We start from the raw sequence: 17,200 nt of genomic DNA on the forward strand, positions 1-17,200 counted from the left end.
TCCTGCCACTCTGGGAACCTCCTGCCCGGGCTGCTCCCAGGCAGGGGCGTTGGCAGGTTCCTGTGACCTGGTTTCTGCAATTTCGTAAGTGGCCCCCAGAAAAAGGGAACTGAGCCTGGGTTGCACAGAGCTGGGGGGGGACCCCCCCACCCCGGCAGTGCCCAGCCAAGAGCTGCCTTCCCCGAGGCCTGGAGCTGTCTGCTGCCCGCCCTGGACGGAGTCTCTCCCCCACCCTCCCCCCCAAGCCGGTTGCCGCAAGAGCTTGCGGTGTTGTGGGTTTCTCATGAAGGGAAGGGGTGGGGCGGGGCCGTCTGCCCGGGCGTTGTGCGAGGGCGAAGCTGGCCTGTGGCCACCCGGATGTCCCAGGAAGGGACATGAGCACTTTGTCCTGCCTGGCGGGGGGGGATGGAACATTTACAGCTTCCTAGCAGGGAAACTGAGGCACCAGCAGGGAGATAACGTGTCTGAGGCCCCATGGAGGGTGGTAGAGCTGGGGCCTGACCTCCCCTACTGGCCCCCAGCCCTGTGCCCTGGCGGGGGGGCTCTCCTCTCCTTAATGCGAGCCGACAGCCGGATGGAAATGTTCCCTGACCTTTGTCTGGGCTGGTGCTGCCGGCCAGTGCCGAGGCTCTGGTGCCCCCCACACTCCCGCCTTTGGGGGGAGCTGAAACCCTTTAACTGCTCGGTGGTCCCAGCCAGCGCCAGCCCCCATCACCCCCACTGGCTCCACCCGCCCTGCCCACGAGTGACCCGATGGCACGTCTGCCGCGTTCAGCAGCGTTCGAGCTGAACCCTTGCGGAGGGGGAGGGGGTGGGGTCCTGCCCCTCCTGCGGGGAGGGGGAGCACTCATCTCTGTAGCCCCATCCCCTCCCACCCCAGGGCAAGATGGGCTGGGGCAGCCTGGTCCCGTGGGAGGAGCTGTTGTGGTCCCCAGGCCCTGTGCATCTGGTGGCTTCATGGTGCAACCTGCTGGCTAGACCCGCTGGGGACAGCCATGGGCTTGGTGGGGACGGACAGGTTTAAATGTCCCCTGGGGGGATCCAGGGGCTATCCTCCAGCCCCTCTGGCTATGGGGCAGCCCTCCATTGCATGGGCCCCAGGCGCTGCGGAGCTCTGTGTTCAGGTGCTCGGCCTGCTCCGGCGCTCCTTATGGCACCACATCCACCAGTGCTCCCAGCTTGGGGCTGGCTGCCAAGACTACAGCTCCCAGCATGCACTGGGCCAGGATGTGGGGGGGAGCAGTGCATGCTGGGTTCTGTAGTCCATCCCCTAAATGACCCCCCCCATCATTAGATGGGTCTTAGCAAAATCAGTTGACATTCCCCCTCTGTTTATAGGGCGGGTTCAGGTCGTTTGCCCCCCATCCCTCCCTGTGGCCTTGGCTGAGGCTATCTGCTCATCCCAGGGAGTGCCGGCCCCCCGGACCGCTGGGCACCCTGTGGGGGGGGGCTGCGCTGGTCCCTGGGCAGGGCATGGGGCGGGGAGCCAGGACACTGACCTGTTGGGTGACCATGGGCCAATTGTTTCCCTGCTCTGTGCCTCAGTTTCCCTTCCCATGTGCACGTGGCTGTGATTATGGGGGGACCCCCGCTAAGTGTGGTGATTTTGGGAAGAGGCCAGGGAGAGGTATCACCTTTGGGGTTCAGGCGCTGGTGTCTTTCAGGGGATGTTGGGAGCCCCATAAATTAGGGCTGAGGGAGCCCTGTGTGTTTGTTTAGTGGTTTATTTAAATTACCCCAGGCCAGGCTCATGCGGGGTGTGTGTGTGTGTGTGTGGGGGGGGGGGGGGGGGAAGATACCATGAAGCCGCTGTGTTTGAAATGTCCCCCCGTCCCATCGTAGCCGGTGTGGGGTGGGCTGGATGTGGGCTGGAAGACCCCACAGACCCCAGCCTGGAGGAATCTCTGAGGGTGACGATGGGGGGGGGGGCACGCAGGCAGGTAGCGGCTATCCAGGTGATCGGTTCCCCTCCGTACCATGCTCCCAGCCATGGCGGGACCCGACACAGGCAGGCTGGACGGGGCTGCGGCCCCATCAGCCATCGGGTCCCTTCCCCGAGGGAACAGCCCAGGCCCATGTCACCATGGGGGCGGCCCAAGTGCCGACCTGCCATGCCAGCGCCTCTGCGTGACTTAGTCTGGAGCTGATCTCCGAGCCTGGCCTTGCTGGCACCACCTAAAGAACCAGCCCAGAACTCACGGAGCTCAGCCTGCTGCTGGCTGCTTGCCCGGGCACTTCAGGGTTTGTCCAGCAGCAGAGCTGGGCACGGCCGGCTCACCCGAGGAGTCAGCCAGCGTGGGGAACGCCAGCAGGGAGCCTGGCGTGGCCTGGGCTGCACTGACCTCGCGTTGTGCCGGCCTCGCTGCTGGTTACCCGCTTTGGCCTGTGCCCAGCCGGCAAGCTCTGCGGCAGGACCTGAGCCCCCCTGGTGCTACCGTAACTACCCCGGTTAATAATCATGGCAGGGGCCAGGGAGAACTGGGCCACGCCCGCCAGGACTCCCTTGGGCTGTCCTTTCTCTCCGCACACCCCTTTTGCCGGGGCAGGGAGATTAACGAGCGCCCGGCTGCACCGCCGGCGGATGGGAAAGCCCATTAACGAGGCTGCTTCTCCATCATCCTGTCACGGGTGGGTTTGGGGAGAGCCTGGAATGTGCCTCTCGAAAAGGCCTGCCCAGCTGGATAAATGATCCCCTTTGGGGGATGGGGGGAGCCGCAGGGGGAAACAAAAGCCGAGTGAGGGAAAGAAGGGAGGTGAATAGCGCAGGACAATGGCCCTGCCCGCAGTGAGGGGACGGGGACAGGGCGTTCTGCTGACCGGTTCCCTGGGGTTAGAGCGTATCTGGGCTGGGGGGGCTCCTGCAGTCGAAGTTGCAGACTCTCCTGGGGAATTCAGGGGGCGTTTGAGGGTGGTCGGAGGTGGCTCTGGAACGCCTGCCTTTCCTGGGGCTCCCCTCTGGTTGCTCAGGGCTGGCTCCATTAGCTGGGGTCACTCGCGGGAGCGGGCTTGGGGCCCTTGTTCAGCCCAGCGGGGGGTGGGGAGGGGTCTTGTCTGCCAGTGCTCGTTACAGCTAAGGGAGAAGTGGCTGGGGACCAGCTGAGCTGCAGGCAAGCGAGGACCTCCGCCAGTGCTAATGGTCACAACTCCCGCACCGGGCCCAGCCCAGTCTGTAGGAGAAAGCGTCTCTGGCTGTCTCTCTGCTAGGGCCGGTCACTGGGGGATCTGCCCGCCCACCCGCTTGAAATAGCGGCTTGTTGGGCAGTGTGCGTTAGCACTGTGGTGCTGGGAAGGGGTAGTGGGAAAGCACCAATCCAGGGCGCTGATCCCGCCATGTTACGGATAAAAAGCCGACTGGCTCTGCTTAGCGAATGCCATGCGCCACCTCGCTGGGCCCAGACTGATCCGAAAGTCTCCGCTCCCACACCGTGAGCGGCCGGATTCTCCAAAGCCCTCGGCCTGGCGGGTGCTGACCCCTCAGGGCTGCATGTGGGTGCGCAGGAGACTCTGTCCCTGGTAGCAACTGCCTGTGGTACTGGGCACAGCAGCGGGCAACGGCTTCAGAGAGTGAAAGCGTGAAACCACCTCCCTGGCAGCCTCCAGCCTGACTGAACTCACACGGAGGAACAGTTTTCCTGGCCTGCCAACGTCTTGATTTTTCTATCCCAAATCAGGGGAAAAGTGAAAATCTCAATGTTTCGAACCGAAAATCGGAAGAAAATCTTTGCTCTGGGTCACCGTCTGAGCGGGGTGGAGGTTGTGATGGTTCGGACCACGGTTCATTCTTTGGCTCTAATTAGCCGAAAGGTGATTGCAAACGGCAAAGCGGGAACTTTCCCATCAGAAAATTTCCAGTTTTTCTTCCAAGAATTTTCGACTAGAAAAAGTCCTTGAAGCTGACCCCATGTATAATGCAAATGAGGCTGATTTCCCCCTCCTTTGTCATCCAATCAGGGCATGGAAACACCCCCACCTGACTTGAGGCAGCCAATCGCGGGCGTTGTGATGAGAGACTAGACAACTGGTACCGTTTTCGAAAGTGGCGGCCTGGTAGGGGTGGGTAGCTTGTGCCCTGGGTTTGGACAGGGGCCGTGTTCTGCCCCCTGTGCCCAGGGCTGGAGCCGCCCAGCACCCGACCAAACGGGGCCTGCGCAGGCCCCCGCAAGCAGAGCCCCTCTTTGGAGACGGCCTTGGCACAATGTTACAGGCGCGAGAGCAGGAGCGATACCGGGGCGGGTCTGAATGCACCGGGGGGCGCTCTGGGCCGATGCTGAACCCAGGCCTCTGTACCGGGGCGGTCGCTTTGCACGGGGCCTTAAGGCTTATTGCCTGCAAGATCCCAGCTTTCCTGCATGCCCCAGAGCACGGAGCCCAGAGCCTGGGGCTGTGGGTTATTCCACTCTGCTCTGCTCACCCCCGGCCTTCTGCTCAGCCTGCCTTTGCAACAGGGACTGCATGACTAACAGCCGGGTGAGAACCGGAGAAATGTTTTCTCACCATGTTTCACACGTCCAGGGTCAAGTTCTGGATTAAACACTATGGGGCGGGGAGAGGCACCAGTGGTTTTATTTTGGGAAGAGACATTTGTGTGGGTGCACATGTGTGTGAATGAGTGTGCGCGCATGCAGCCGGCCGGGGAAGTACGTTTCCCTGCTCCATGTTAAGTGCTTTATGGAAAATGCCCACTTCCTCAGCCTCTGCAAGGACGGCCGGGCTCTGACCAGCCGGTTCTCCAGGCAGATGCAGGGCAGAGCAGCTGGGACGTGGCCCTCTGCTTTAGAGGCATTTGTATGGCGCGTGCGAGCAGGTTTTGCACCACCGCACTGGTGTGTGATTAGCAAATTGCAGGTTTGGGGTGGCTCTGGTTGGAGCCTGTGGGTTTGCGTCGTTCCCGGCAGTTAGCGGGTTTCCCCGGGTGGCGAGCGCAGCCCAGCGAATTCCAGGGCCCTTTGCTCGGGAGCAGGGATGACGGTGTAGAGTGATTAAGAAGTCTGCCCTGCCCTGCACTGGGGCTCTGTGGCCTGCCCTGCGCCGTGTGGTTATGGTGAGAAAGGGGGCGGGCCTGCGGGCTGCTTTCCCAGCCGTGACTGCACAAGGCAGGTTTCTAGCAGCCCTTCCTGGTCCAGCTCCGCGAGTTGGGGCTCCAGGATTATGTGGCCCGGGGGGGGGGGGGGGGGAGGTTTGTGTAACCCAGATTGATGCTCCTCTCCCAGCCAGAAACCTTGGCACCGGATTCTGCTCCTGTGCTCAGGCCGAGCAGCCCCTCGCCAGGGCTTGGCAGCTGTAACCGGAGCGTTGGCGCAAGCGGCAGGCCGGGGGCCGTGAGGGTGGCATCGTCTGATCCTGCTTGGCAGGCTGCCGGGACTGGGGGGGGGGGAACCGGTGACAGAATAAACAAGGGGCTCACGATTTTCCCGAGCGATGCGTGGTCGTGGGGCTGCCAGCTCTAGGCGCCTGGCAAAGGGCCGAGCACCTGCCCCATGAATAATCAAACTCCTGCTGCCTCACGTTGGGCCCCTAAAAATCACCAATTACTTCAGGAAAAAAAAACCCCGAACCCACCAGCGCCCCTGCAGCCAGGGTGTCCGAGAGCCGCCTCCTGGGGTGCAGTGGGGCTTCTGGGGGGCCGGAAATGATTGAGGGGTTTTTAAAGGCAAAAGTGCTGGAGGACCGTGTGCACGCTAGGGAGCCCCCCCCACACCCCCCGGCAGCCTTCGCGAGCCCTGGGTGTGAGGGGCCAGGCCCCGGGCTTCGCTCTGCCTACGGCAGCCTGTGGGCTGGTAGCCCTGGCCCTGTACCAGCTCCTCCGGGGGGGGCGGGGGGCAAGCACTGTGCGCGGGCCTCGTCTGCTGGCACTTGGGCCGGGCGCTCCCAGTTGCCCAATTCAGTTTGGCTTTCACGGTGAAATCCTGAACACGATTTGAACTCGTTTTTCCTGTTGTTGGGGGATGGGGGAAGGACTCCAGAACCCAGGGCCCGAAATGGGCAGCGGCTGCGCGCACGCGGGCGAGGAGGAGTGAGTGTGTGTGTGTGTGTGTGTGTGTGTGTGTGTGTAGGGGCGGGGGGGTCTGCGTGTCTCCCCCAAGGTGAAGCATTCCTCCCACAGGCCGGCCGGTTGGCTCTTTCCCGGCGTGTGTTCGAAGCCAGCCCCAGTAAATGAGTCAAAGCAGACATTTGTCATGTTCGCTGCAGGAAGTTGGGAGAGTGCTGGGCTTTTGTTCAGAAACCTGCTGGCTAAGCAAAGCCTTTGACTTTCTATTATTATTTAAACAGACGCTGCTGCTGCCTCCCTCTCTCACAGGCACACACAGGCCTCCAGGTTTGTCGGGGGCACATTTCACAGGCCAGCCGGCTCAACCCAACTGTTCACTTTTTCGGCCGGCGGGGGAAGGGCGCGGGGAGATGCATGGGGGGGCCCAGCCCTGTCACATGCAGATAAGGCGAAGGGAGCCCAGAGGAAGGGGACCTGGTTTCTTTCACTCAGCTGAGCGGAGCCTGCAGGAGGCCAGTGGGCCCTGCCCGGGTGCTAAAAACCCCAGGACTCAGCGGGTTGCTTTGTGAGGTGGAAACGAACCAGGAGGCGTTGGGGCGGGGGCAGTGATGGGGGGGGGGGGGCTGGCACTGAAGTAAAGTCGTGCCTCTGTGACCTTTGGGGGGTGCTTTACACCCCATCCTACCCCCCTCTCTCTGGGCTGGGTCACTGCAGGGGTGTTGCATTGTTCTGTTAAGGGGAGAGGGGTGGAAAGAAGAAAGGAAGTGGGAGTGGGTCGTCGTCCCCCCCCGCCATACGCCCGCCATAAAGGCCCTTGTCAGGTTGTGTATCTCAGCTGAATTCCCGCAGGCCCCTACTCCTCAGAAGGAGATGGGGGGGGGGGGTTCATGGCGCCCCATGGCAACGCGATCGCAGCTTTTAGGGCTGGGGGTGGGTGGGAAGGTTATAAAACGCGTTCACGCAGCTCGCACGTCCAGCGAAGCACCCAGAGCCGGTGACAAAGCCCCAGGGTCTCCAAACAGACGTGCGAGACGCTGGCACCATTGTGAGTCCCCCCTCCCCCCAGGAGCAAAGGGGGGGGAGATTTCTGAGGGGAGGACGTGGCTGGGCTGCCGCACCTCAGGCAACTGACGGGCCGGATCCTGCAGCCCTCGCTTCAGGCCCGGCAGTTGGGCTGCTGCTGGAGCGGGAGCGGCTGCCTGAGTTGGGGGAATCCCTGGCAGCTGGCCAGATTTCTCCAGGAGGGCTGGGAGCGAGGAGGTGGGTTGGGTGTCGCCCTGCTCTGCTGTCTGGGAGGTGCTGGAATCTGGCCCTGGACCAGTTCTGATGGCCCAGGGGTGGGGGGGCTGCCTGGGGCGCTGTAGGGAAGGGGGCGAGATCCCGCTGCTAGCGTCACGGCCTGTCTTGCTTCCCCACTGACCCCCAGCTCCAGTTCTGGTGCAGGGTGAGCAGCTGGTCTTCTCCTGGAGAGACCTTTCCTACGCCGTGATCCTCAAAGTCCAGGGGGAAGAGGCAGCTGGGGTGAGCACTGCGTCAGGTGCTAGCCAGGGACCCAGGAGTTCTGGGCTCTGCCGCTGGCCTTACCCAAGTCCCTTCCCCTCTTTGTGACTCAGTTTCCCCTCCTGCCCTTTGTCTCTTTCGATGGAAGCTCTTTGAGGCAGGGGCTATGTCTGTCCAACCTGGTGGGGCCCTGATCTCGGTGGGGGCGCCCCATGCCGGTAAGAATGGTGAAGTCTCCGTGGTGTTCCAAGACTCGCCGGGCGGCACAAGTCGCTGGGTGGCACTCGCTTGCCGTGCCGCTGTCTGGGGCAGCTGAGCGGAGCCTGGCAGGATTTGAACTTGCGGTTTAAGGAGCCTGCGTCTTCCCTGAGGCTCAGAGCAGGATTCTCCATCCTCTCCCAGTGGTTACCCCCGGGAACTGCTCTGCAAGGCAAGGGCTGCCGGCTCAGGGGACGGGTTCAGCTGAGGCTAGGCAAGGACCCGAAATGCCAAGGTGGGCTGGCGGTGCCCCTGCCAGGCGGCTGCTTTCCGCAGAAGGTAGCGAGACCCAGGCGCCCGCCCCGCCTGGCTCGGAAACGGGGGAGAGGGCAGGTGGTAGCTTGCACACGGCTTTGTGTTCTGCAGTGCTGCAGTCCATGTGTGCGGGATGGCGGGGTGCGGGGGGGGGGGGGGGGGGAGAGCTAGGACTCCTGTGTTCTCGTCTCTGCCCTGGATTTATTGTCTCTTCCCTGGGCCGTGTTCTAGGCAGGGCAGCTCTGGACGGGTGCAGCTGCTCTGCTCTAGTGCTCAGTGAAGACACTGCCGAGGGCAGCGGAGTTAATCCAGCTCCCCGACCGACGGGAGCAGCAGCGGGGGGTCGGTTGGGGTAATGGCAGCACCTGGGTGTGGAGGGGGCTGAGCAATGGGGTTATACCCTGGGCTCCGTTTCCTCTTCTGCAAAGACGGGGCTGGTGCCACGGATCCCCTCCCCTAATGGGGCAGGTGTGTGGGGGGCGCAGTGCTGCGGGGTTGCTAGGCCCTAGAGATCTGCAGGGAGTGCCCCTCCGTGATGGGGGCAGGGGGCCGGCCAGTGTCAGGGGCTGCACAAATCTGGGGCAATAATATAATGGGGGGAGGGGTGTATTTCTATCCCCGGAAGGAATTCGCTCTCTACCTTGTACTGCTGGAGCCAGGGCAGGGCTGGACTGTCCACCCCCCTCCATCACCGCCGCTCGCGCCCCCTTTGCCGCCACCCAAACTGGACCGGGACCCAGCGCCAGGTGCTTGCCATGTCAAGTTCCCCTCCCCCGCCCCTTTCCGGTGCCTGTAAGCTCCCGGGGCAGGGACTGTCTGGCGGGGGTTGGTAGAGCCCGGCACCCGGGGGTCCTGGCCACGTGCTACCTTCGTATAAACCAGACAGAAGAGCTGAGCCTGGCTGTGTCCTGCCCCCTGCGAATAGCAACCGCCCCGATCCTGCGCTGGGCGCCGGCGTCTGCTCTCGGGCCACGGCATGCGGAGCTGGGGGCTCGGACGCATCTGCCGGTTCAGACTCTGTTGTTGCAGCTACGAATGGGGGGGGGAGGGTCACACGTATTAACGGGCGCACAAGATGGGGGGGAATCCAGGCGGTGGGGAGGCAGGATCTGGTTCGGCCGCTAGCCTAGGATGGGGAAGGTCTGGGCCTAATTCCCAACTTTTCCACAGGCTCCCAGCGTGGCTTAGCCTCAGTTTCCCCTCTGTCCAGTGAGGCCAACAGCCCTGGGCACTTGGCACAGGGGGGCTGAGGATAAACACAGCGGGGACGGGAAGTGCTGTGAGCCCAACTGCTCAGTGCTGGGGAGGAGCTAGGTGGTGTTATGTTGTGTGATGTAAGCCGACCGGGGGGGGCGGTGTAATTATGAGCTTGCAAACTCTGGGACGGCGGTAGGTGTGAGCGTGTAGGAGGGAGGGGGGCGTGTAAAAGTTCCGGGGTGTGTGTGTGTGCGTGTGCGGGATCAGGGCCTGGGGCCCAGCTGCGGGGGCAGGTCCGCGGGGCGCGCACGGTGCTGTACGCAGGTTGGCGCGGGGCCGGAGCCGGAGCCGGGGCCGGGTGGGTCCCAGGCCCGGGGGCCGAGCGGGGGTTGGCGGGGCCCGGTGCGGGGCCCGCGGGGGTCACGGGGAGGTGAGGCGCTTGCCGCGGGTTCAGCCGGAGTTCAGCCGCATCCCATTAGGCAAATGAGCCGGGCGCTGCCGCGCCGGAAAAGGCCCTTCCGGCGAGGGGCGCCCCGGGGCCGGGCCGTGGCGCAGCGCAGCGGCCGGGCGCGCTCCGCTGCCGCCCCGCGCAGGCAGCCAAGGGGTTAAGGCCGCTGGGAGGCGCCGCGTGGCAGGAGGGATTTTCAGCCGCGGCTCCGCGCGCAGAGCAGACGCGCGCCGGCCGCAGCCCGGCTCTCCGGGGGCGCAGCGCGCTGGGGGCGGCGGAGCCGAGCCCGGGAGGGGCCCCCTGGAGACCGGCCGCTGCCTGCTCCGCCCGGGAGGCCCCGCGCGGGTCTCAGCTTGCAGCCGGGCGGGGGCGGGAGGCGGCGGCGGGAGGCTGCTGCTCCCCCGGGAGCGCCCGGAGCGATGGGCTCCTAGCCGGAGAGTAGCTGCTGCGCGCACGTCTGAGGAGCCCCGGCTGGGGGGGTTGTTCCCAGCGCCCCTCGCCGTGGATTTGGGGCCGGTCGCGGGCTGGGGTAGCCCCCGTCGGACGCTGCGGGGCCCGGGCCCCAGGGGTGGTTCTCCGAGTGCGGCGAGCGGGGTCCGGGGCCCCCGATGGCCCCTGCGTGGGAGCTGAGCGCCTGGGCTGCTGCCTGCGGAGGTGCTTGACCCGCCCGCCCCCCGGGAAGATGTACGAGAGTGTGGACGTAGCCGGGCTAAACCCCAGCCCCAACCCCTTCCTCATGATGGATTTTTACAGCCAGACCCGGGCCTGCTTGCTCCAGGACAAAGGGATCGGCCCCCCCACCCCGTACGGCCCCCCGCTCCGGAGCCAGCCCTGGAGCAGCTCCAGCCACTGTAGGTATCATCCCCTGAGCGTGTGGAGAGCGATCCGGTGCTGATCTCTGCCAGGCTCCAAGGTCCTGCCAGCCCCCCCTTGGTTTCCTGGCCCCAGGGGCCGCCCTGCTCTGCGGGGGTGGGGGGTGTCAGGGCACTGACTGGAGCCAGCTGTGTGCAAGGGGAGTGTTGTGGGGCCTTTGGGGTCCGGGCCAGAATTGGATTCGGCTCCTGGCTGGGAGCAGCCCCCTGGAAATCCGTCTGGAATCCAAGGGCTGGGCTGGGAACGGGCTTCCCCCCACCGGGCCTCTGCGGCTCCTCGCCGCACATCCCTCCTGACTGCAGCTCGGGCTAATGCCCCGCGCCGTGTCGCCATAAGCAACCCTTGGCCTAGTTAACGTCCGCCTCTTCCCTCTCTCGCCCGGGCGGGCGGCTGGTGGGGACGCGGGTGCGGAGGTGGTAGGGGTGCTGGGGGTGCCCGGCTACACTGGGCTTTCCGGGGAGAGCCTGGGGTTGAAAAGCTGCTCCCTGGCCCGGGGTGTAGAGGGGGATGAGCAGCGCCTGTGGGGGTCGAGTGGGGTATTTACTGCCCCGCTCATCTTTCTGACCAAATCCAATTAACTAAATAGTCCACTGTGGTGTTAACTGAGCTGTGTATGGGGGGCTGTGTGTGGAGGCAGGGTGGAGCTCCCGGGAGGGGGTCATTGTTTCCTGGAAAGCCCCCCAAATACCCACTCACATTCCAGGCCTCGCAGGAAGAGGCCGGGTGCCCCATTTCCCGAAGGGCAGCCGGGGAGCCGAGCCCATTTCTCCCCCCGCCCCTTTGATGTGTGGGTCGGCCCTGGCGGCTCGCACCAGCCCAGGGAGCCAGGATGCCAAAGCACGTCAGATCTCTGCCCTTCCTGGGTCTGGGGGAGAAGAGACCAAAACTTCTGTGTGCCCGGGGCCACCCGCTCTGCCAATGGGCCATATGCCCCCAGCAGGCGGTCAGCAGTGTGGGACAGCCAGGGTGCCATTGTTTGCGCCCTGCCCCCTTGCAGCCCCCAGGATCTGTCCCGGGCCCCTTTGGCACATGTGGGGTCAAGGCACAGTTGAAAAACATGCTGAGTTTTAAGGCTGTTGTTTTTTTTCCCAGCGCCAGGCAGGGTGAGGAGGAGGAGAGGCGTGGAATGGGGGGCGTGTGTGTGTGTGTGTTTGGGGGGTGGGAGGGTTGTTGTTTGAAATGCAGTCTGGGGCAGAGTGGAAAAGGAGTGGGTTAGCAATCGGCTCAGTCTCCCCAGAGGTAGCTAGCGCCTGCTCCGAACAAGCCAGTTGGGATCCCAGCGAAACAGGAGAGAAAAACAAACCGAGAGAGACGCGGATACAGGGCTAGAGAGACGCCCGCACACCCCATCTCGGGTGGGGGAGGGGGTTCCCTTTTGGGGGGGACTTGCAGCTATGGCCGGGGAGATCAGGGGCTTGTGTACGTAACAGAGGGGCTGGGTTCCTGGGTGGGACCTCGGGTTCTGGGCCTGGTGCATCTGCGTCTGGGCCAAGGCCCTTTGGAGTCAGCAGCGCCACCCGCTCTGAGCTGGGGTCAGACCCTTCGGCCCAGTTAGTGGGGGAGAGACCCATCCTTTGGGAGGGATCCAGTAGCAGTTTGAACAATCCCCCCCCCCCCCCCCCTCAATGAAACGCTGGGCTGGCTGCAGGGCGAACGCGCTCCCCTGCTCTGACTCTCCGCTGTTTGTAGGTTTTTCTTCTGGGAGGGGCTCTGGGCCCTCCCCTGCTCCCCAGGGATGCTGGGTCTGGATGGAAAACAGCCGGCGCCATGCTGGGGGAAAGTCCTTGCCTGGCGCGCCGGCTTTCCAGGACTTTCACCCTCCATAACCAAGTGACACCCGCTGGGATGCCGGCTTTCTGGGGCGGGCGGCCTCCCCTGGGCCTGTCATTTCCCCGGGCCGTGCAGGAGGGCAGAGCAGTCTCAGGGCAGCTGCCTGAGCTGGGGGATCCGCGAGGGGCGGGAACGGGGGAACCGAAGCGTCGTCCGAGCCCCTGCCTGGCATCGGAGCTGTTAGCTGCCACCTGAACTGACCTGTTAAATGAAAGCTCCCAAGGCCAGTGCTGGGCCCAAACCCACTGTGCCCTGCCTGCCCGCTTGGTCTAGCGCCGGCGTCCCCCGTGCCCTGCTTGGTCTCCTAACACCCGCCTCCCCCTCCCCCTGCCCCCGCCCCGGCCCAATCTTCGAGAACAAAGTCCCTTTTTGCCATTGTCTGTGGGGCCCTTTGACCTTCTGCTCTTATCAGGGAGTCAACAGGACCCTCCTCTGGGCCTTTGTCAGCTGGGGGGGGGGGAGCTCCTTGGGCGGCTTGTTGGTTTTTTGACTTAAAGCTTCTAAAAGGCTTGTGTGCAGAGGGCGGAGGGGGGCTGCCCTTTTGCCCCCCCCCCAGGTGTTGTGAAAGGGCCCTGGGGGGGCCTTGGCTGCGCCCCGCAGCCTGGGGCCGACGGGGTTTATTTTCAGGCGCCTGCCGGTGCAGGAAATAGGATGCAGGTTTGGAAGGGTGAGTTGGCACGGGTCGCCCCTGGCACCGGGAGCTCTGCCATGGCTCCCTGATCTCGGCTGGCTCGGGCTGGGTGCATGGGGGCTCCCTGGTGGGGGTGTGTGTGTAACTACCAGGAATGGGATGTGCTCCGCTGGTCCTGCTCCGGGAAGCCTAGGCCAGAGGCTACTGTCTACATTGGCAGCTGGAGGCTGTGGGCGATGGGGCGGGTGTCGGCTGCGGGTGTCTGGTTTGGGGGTGGGCTTTCAGAATGGGGGGGGTGGGCTCAGATTCAGAGCCTGCTGGGGAATAGGCTCCGTCTGTCCCGGTGCCTGGTCTCTGGCAGCCCGCGAGGAAGAAGCCAGGGTGCCCCACGCCAGACGGGTGTGGAGTAGCCTGGCGCTCATCGCTGGGGCTGCACCGACCTCCGGGCACTGGACCCACGCTCCTCAGAGGTGGCGGCAGAATCCGGCTGCCCAGCGAGGAGCCTGGGGTGCCCGTTGGCACTGGGGGGGCCCTGCCCTGGCAGCGATTAACATACTAAATCCGGAGCCTCTCTTAACCTGTTGGTCCAGGCACAGGGGGGCGCTTCCCCGATCCCTCCTGTGCTGTCACCTGGGGGCTGTGAGGGGGGGGGCTATGCCTCTCAGCCCCTTGGGGCCAGGAGCCAGCTGATTTCTAGTCAGGGACAGGTCAGACTGGGGCACACGTCCTGCCCCATGGGCCCTGGGGCCTGTCGAGGGGGCGGGGGGAGAGGCCATGGGGCGGGCGAGACTCCTGCCGGAGCCCTGCTCGGATTCCTGTGGCTGGTTGAGACTCTTCCGCCGGACGTTTGTCGCTGGGCAGCGCCAGTTCATGGAAACCAAACGCTTGGCTACGGGCCGGTTCCCACGATTTCTTATTGGGTTTAATGCTAAAAACTTGCAGGGAGAGAAAAAGGGTTTGAAATTATGAAAAGAGCCATGAAAATGTTATGAACAGACGACTTTTTGCCCCAATTTGGGAGGGGAAAATGTGTCCAACCTGTAACCCTCTGGCAGGATGGGAACCCACTGGCCCCCAGTGCTGCTAGATACGCTTTGAACCGCTGTTACAGCCGGGGTAGCTTCCACATTCCCCATCCCCGCAGGGAAGTGTCTTCTCCAGGTGGGCTGGGGACCCCCCCCCGGGCTGGTGCCTGTCCCCCTCCTCCAGGGGTCTGCACCCATGGTCGCCTGGCTTTTTCTGGGCATTGATGGCTGGTTCAGGGGAGCCGCAGCTCCCAGCACTCCAAATCGCATCAGGCGTCTTTCTCTATTGATTTGGGGGTGCTGCTCTCCCTGACCCCGTCCCTAGAGCCTGGGGGTGTGCTGTGTGAGGTGTCCGTGTGACCTGCTGGTGCAGGGTGTGGGGGAAGTGTGACCCAAGTGGGGTAGATCCGGCGCAGTAGGAAGGTGGATATGGCGCAGAGGGTGTGTGTGTGTGTGGGGGGTGACCCGGGTGGGGGATGGAGCTGGTGCAGTGGGGGGAGGTGGATATGGCACAGTGGGTGTGTGGAGGGGTGACCCGGGTCGGGGGTGGATCCGGCGCTGCGTGTGATCGGGCAGCACGCCTGCTGTGGTGTGCTCGTTCTGCGTGGTGGGCAAAGGGGCGTGGAGTCCGTACAGGGGCTGGAGGGTGCTGTGGGGGCGGATGAAAGGGCACGTGGTGAATTGCCAGCAGAGGACGGGTGCCCTGACCTTGCCCTTCCTGGGTCTGCGCTGGGTCGCGCCCGTCGGGCGGCAGCACCACAGGGGTCCGAGCGCGTAACTGGCCTTGGCCGATACGGCCCCCCGCAGGCTGGGTCTGAATGCTGGGGCAGGGGGCGTAACGTAGCTGTCACGGCCGTTGTGCCAGCACTGGGAGGTGCCTTGTGCCCGTTGCACCGGGCGCTGCCCTGGCACGCAAGCCCCACCGAGCTCCCGCAGCTCTCAGCTGGGCCAGAGCATTTCTCCCCCTCCCGTGTCTCAGGCCAGCCCTGGGGATGGTTATTTTGCGCTGCCTGCAGGCAGCGTGGATTAGTGGTTAGAGCAGTGGGGTAGGCCATGTGGGCTCTATCCCTGGCTGCGCCACTGACCCGCTGTGTGACTGAGGGCAAGTCACTGCCTCAGTTTCCCTCTCCGACAGGGTTACTCTGGTTCTGCCTAGACAGGGAACTGGGGGTCCCTCCCTTTGGGGGCGGTGGGGTTGGGGAGGGTGACCTGGGAGCTCTGTCCCCAGGGAATCCCTAGGGTACCAACTCTGGCACAGAGAGATCACATGACCTGTCTGCAGCAGTCACATGACCTGTCTGCTACTGCTCCCCAGCGTCCAAGCCAAGACTAGAACCCAGGAGTCCTGACTCCCGGCCCCACTCCTCAGAGCCTGCGTCCACCCTGCCACGGGCACTGCCCCCTGCTCTCCCGCTGAGCTGTGTCCGTCTCTGCCCAGCTGAGCCTCAGTCTGCAGTCTGGCGGGGGGGCAGGCAGCTCCTCCCCTCCCCCCGTGGTCTCCTGCGGGGTGCCAGGAGCCGGGGGAGGCTGCGTGTGTTGGGGGTGGGAGAGGGCGGGTGACGCTCGCTGCTCCGGCAGGCAGCGTGGGGCGGGGGCGACGCTCTCCTGGGCAGCGTGGCGGGCGGGCGCGGGGACGGCCCCGCAGTCTCCTCACATTAGCCGTGCTCCGTCGCCCCCACCCTGGCTGGATCTGCCGCAGCCAGCCCCCAGCGCTGCGGCACTCGGGCGGCGCCGGGCAGGCAGGCGGGACGCGGGCAGATGGGGTCGGGGGCACCCGGTGAGTTCAGACCTTTCTCCCTTTGCGGGCAGGGGAACCCGAGGGCACCCGGCTCCGGCGGCGCCCCCAGCAGGGCTCTGCTACGGTGCCTCCCGCCAGAGGGCCCCCCACGGCTCGGCTGGGCAGGGAGTGCCAGGCTTCGCTGCCTAGCATGGCCCCGGGTTGGGAGGCAGCACGGCGGGAGGGTGCTGGTCTCCCCACCCCGGTTCAGGCTCCCAGGGGCACTGCGCCCAGGGTCTCTCGGGGGGTCGCTCTGCCCAGTGGGCCAGCCTGGGTCTGCGCGGGGCGTGGGCTGAGGGGCTGCGGCTCTGTGGGCCTGCAGCTGTTTGCCATGGGGCCGCCCTCCTCCGGCCACTCTCAGGGCAGGAGAGCGCTGGCAGAGCTCGCAGACCCCCCCCGCTCAGGCCACGCAGGGTCTGTCTGCCTATGGCAAGACCTGGGGGTGGGGGGCGTGCAAAAGGGGGGACTGATGCTACCCTCCCTTAGAGTCATGGGGTTGGAGGCTGCCCTAGATCATACGGGGCCTCCTCAGGACAGATGGCTCAGATGCACCCTCCTTTGCGTGGGGGGCGCTCGCCTGGGCCTGCAGGTGGGTGGATGGGTCGGGTAGCTGGGGATTTCCCCTAATGCAGGATGACTTTGACAGGGAGCGTTTGTCTCTTGTTTTGAGTGGGAAGGCTGGGAGCCAGGACTCCTGGGTTCTGTCTCCAGCTCTGGGAGGGGAGAGGGGTCTAGCGGTTAGAGCGGGGGGTGTCTGAGAGCCAGGACTCCTGGGTTCCCTGTGGGCTGCTGGCCGGCCCTGCTGCCCGGGAGCCCGGGTTCCCACGCCAGTGCGGTGGTGATATTGGCCCGCCCGGGGGCTCCCTGGCTGGGCGGAGCCGGCAGCCCGGCCGTGGCGCTGCCTGGGGACTGGGCAGCCGGGCAGTGTCTGGGGCGTGTCTCGCTGGATTTCCTGTGCAGCGACTCAGGAAAAGCAAACCCATGTGGAGTGAAAATAGAGCCAGGGCCGTGGGAGGAGGGGGGGTGGGCGGGCGCTTTTAAATCCTGTTTGCCCAGGGAAGCTCTGAGCGGCAGCATCTGGCCTGCAGCTGGGTTCTGCTGCTTCCCCGCTTACTCGTGGGCGAGCTGGGAGTCGGGACTCCGGGGTCCTAGTTGCTGCTGCCCCCTCCTGGCACCTTGGTACCGTCCCCTCTTGTGGGGCCCCTCCTGCATGCCCCCCCCATTCCCACTCCCTCCGCCCCCCCGGGGCTACTTCATGCGCCAGCCCCTCCCTCCCAGAGCAGCTGCCCCTGCGCCCCAGGGCATGTCGGGGAGGGGGTGCTGCTTTCCGATGCCAGCCCCGGCCCCAGTTATCCAGAGCTCTTGTGGGGTGGGGGCTGGGCTGCCCGGCTTTCCACTTTTCTGGGATCAGGCAGGG

General features: G+C 64.8%; 1 protein-coding gene across 3 annotated transcripts in view; it reads left to right on the forward strand.

Annotated features, from left to right (window-relative positions):
- RARA (retinoic acid receptor alpha) overlaps positions 1-17,200 on the forward strand; it is a 64,269-nt gene that overhangs the window by 32,497 nt on the left and 14,572 nt on the right. The window contains exon 1 of one of the 3 annotated variants that reach the window (XM_054014312.1): positions 9,885-10,498. The exons of the other annotated variants lie outside the window; for them this stretch is intronic. Within the exon in view, the coding sequence (XP_053870287.1) occupies positions 10,330-10,498 (169 nt within the window). The 5' untranslated portion in view covers positions 9,885-10,329. Of the gene's footprint in view, positions 1-9,884; positions 10,499-17,200 lie in introns of those variants that run through there. 3 annotated transcript variants of the gene reach the window in all.

This window comes from Malaclemys terrapin, chromosome 25 (genome assembly GCF_027887155.1).
Source record: "Malaclemys terrapin pileata isolate rMalTer1 chromosome 25, rMalTer1.hap1, whole genome shotgun sequence".
NCBI lineage: Eukaryota > Metazoa > Chordata > Testudines > Emydidae > Malaclemys > Malaclemys terrapin.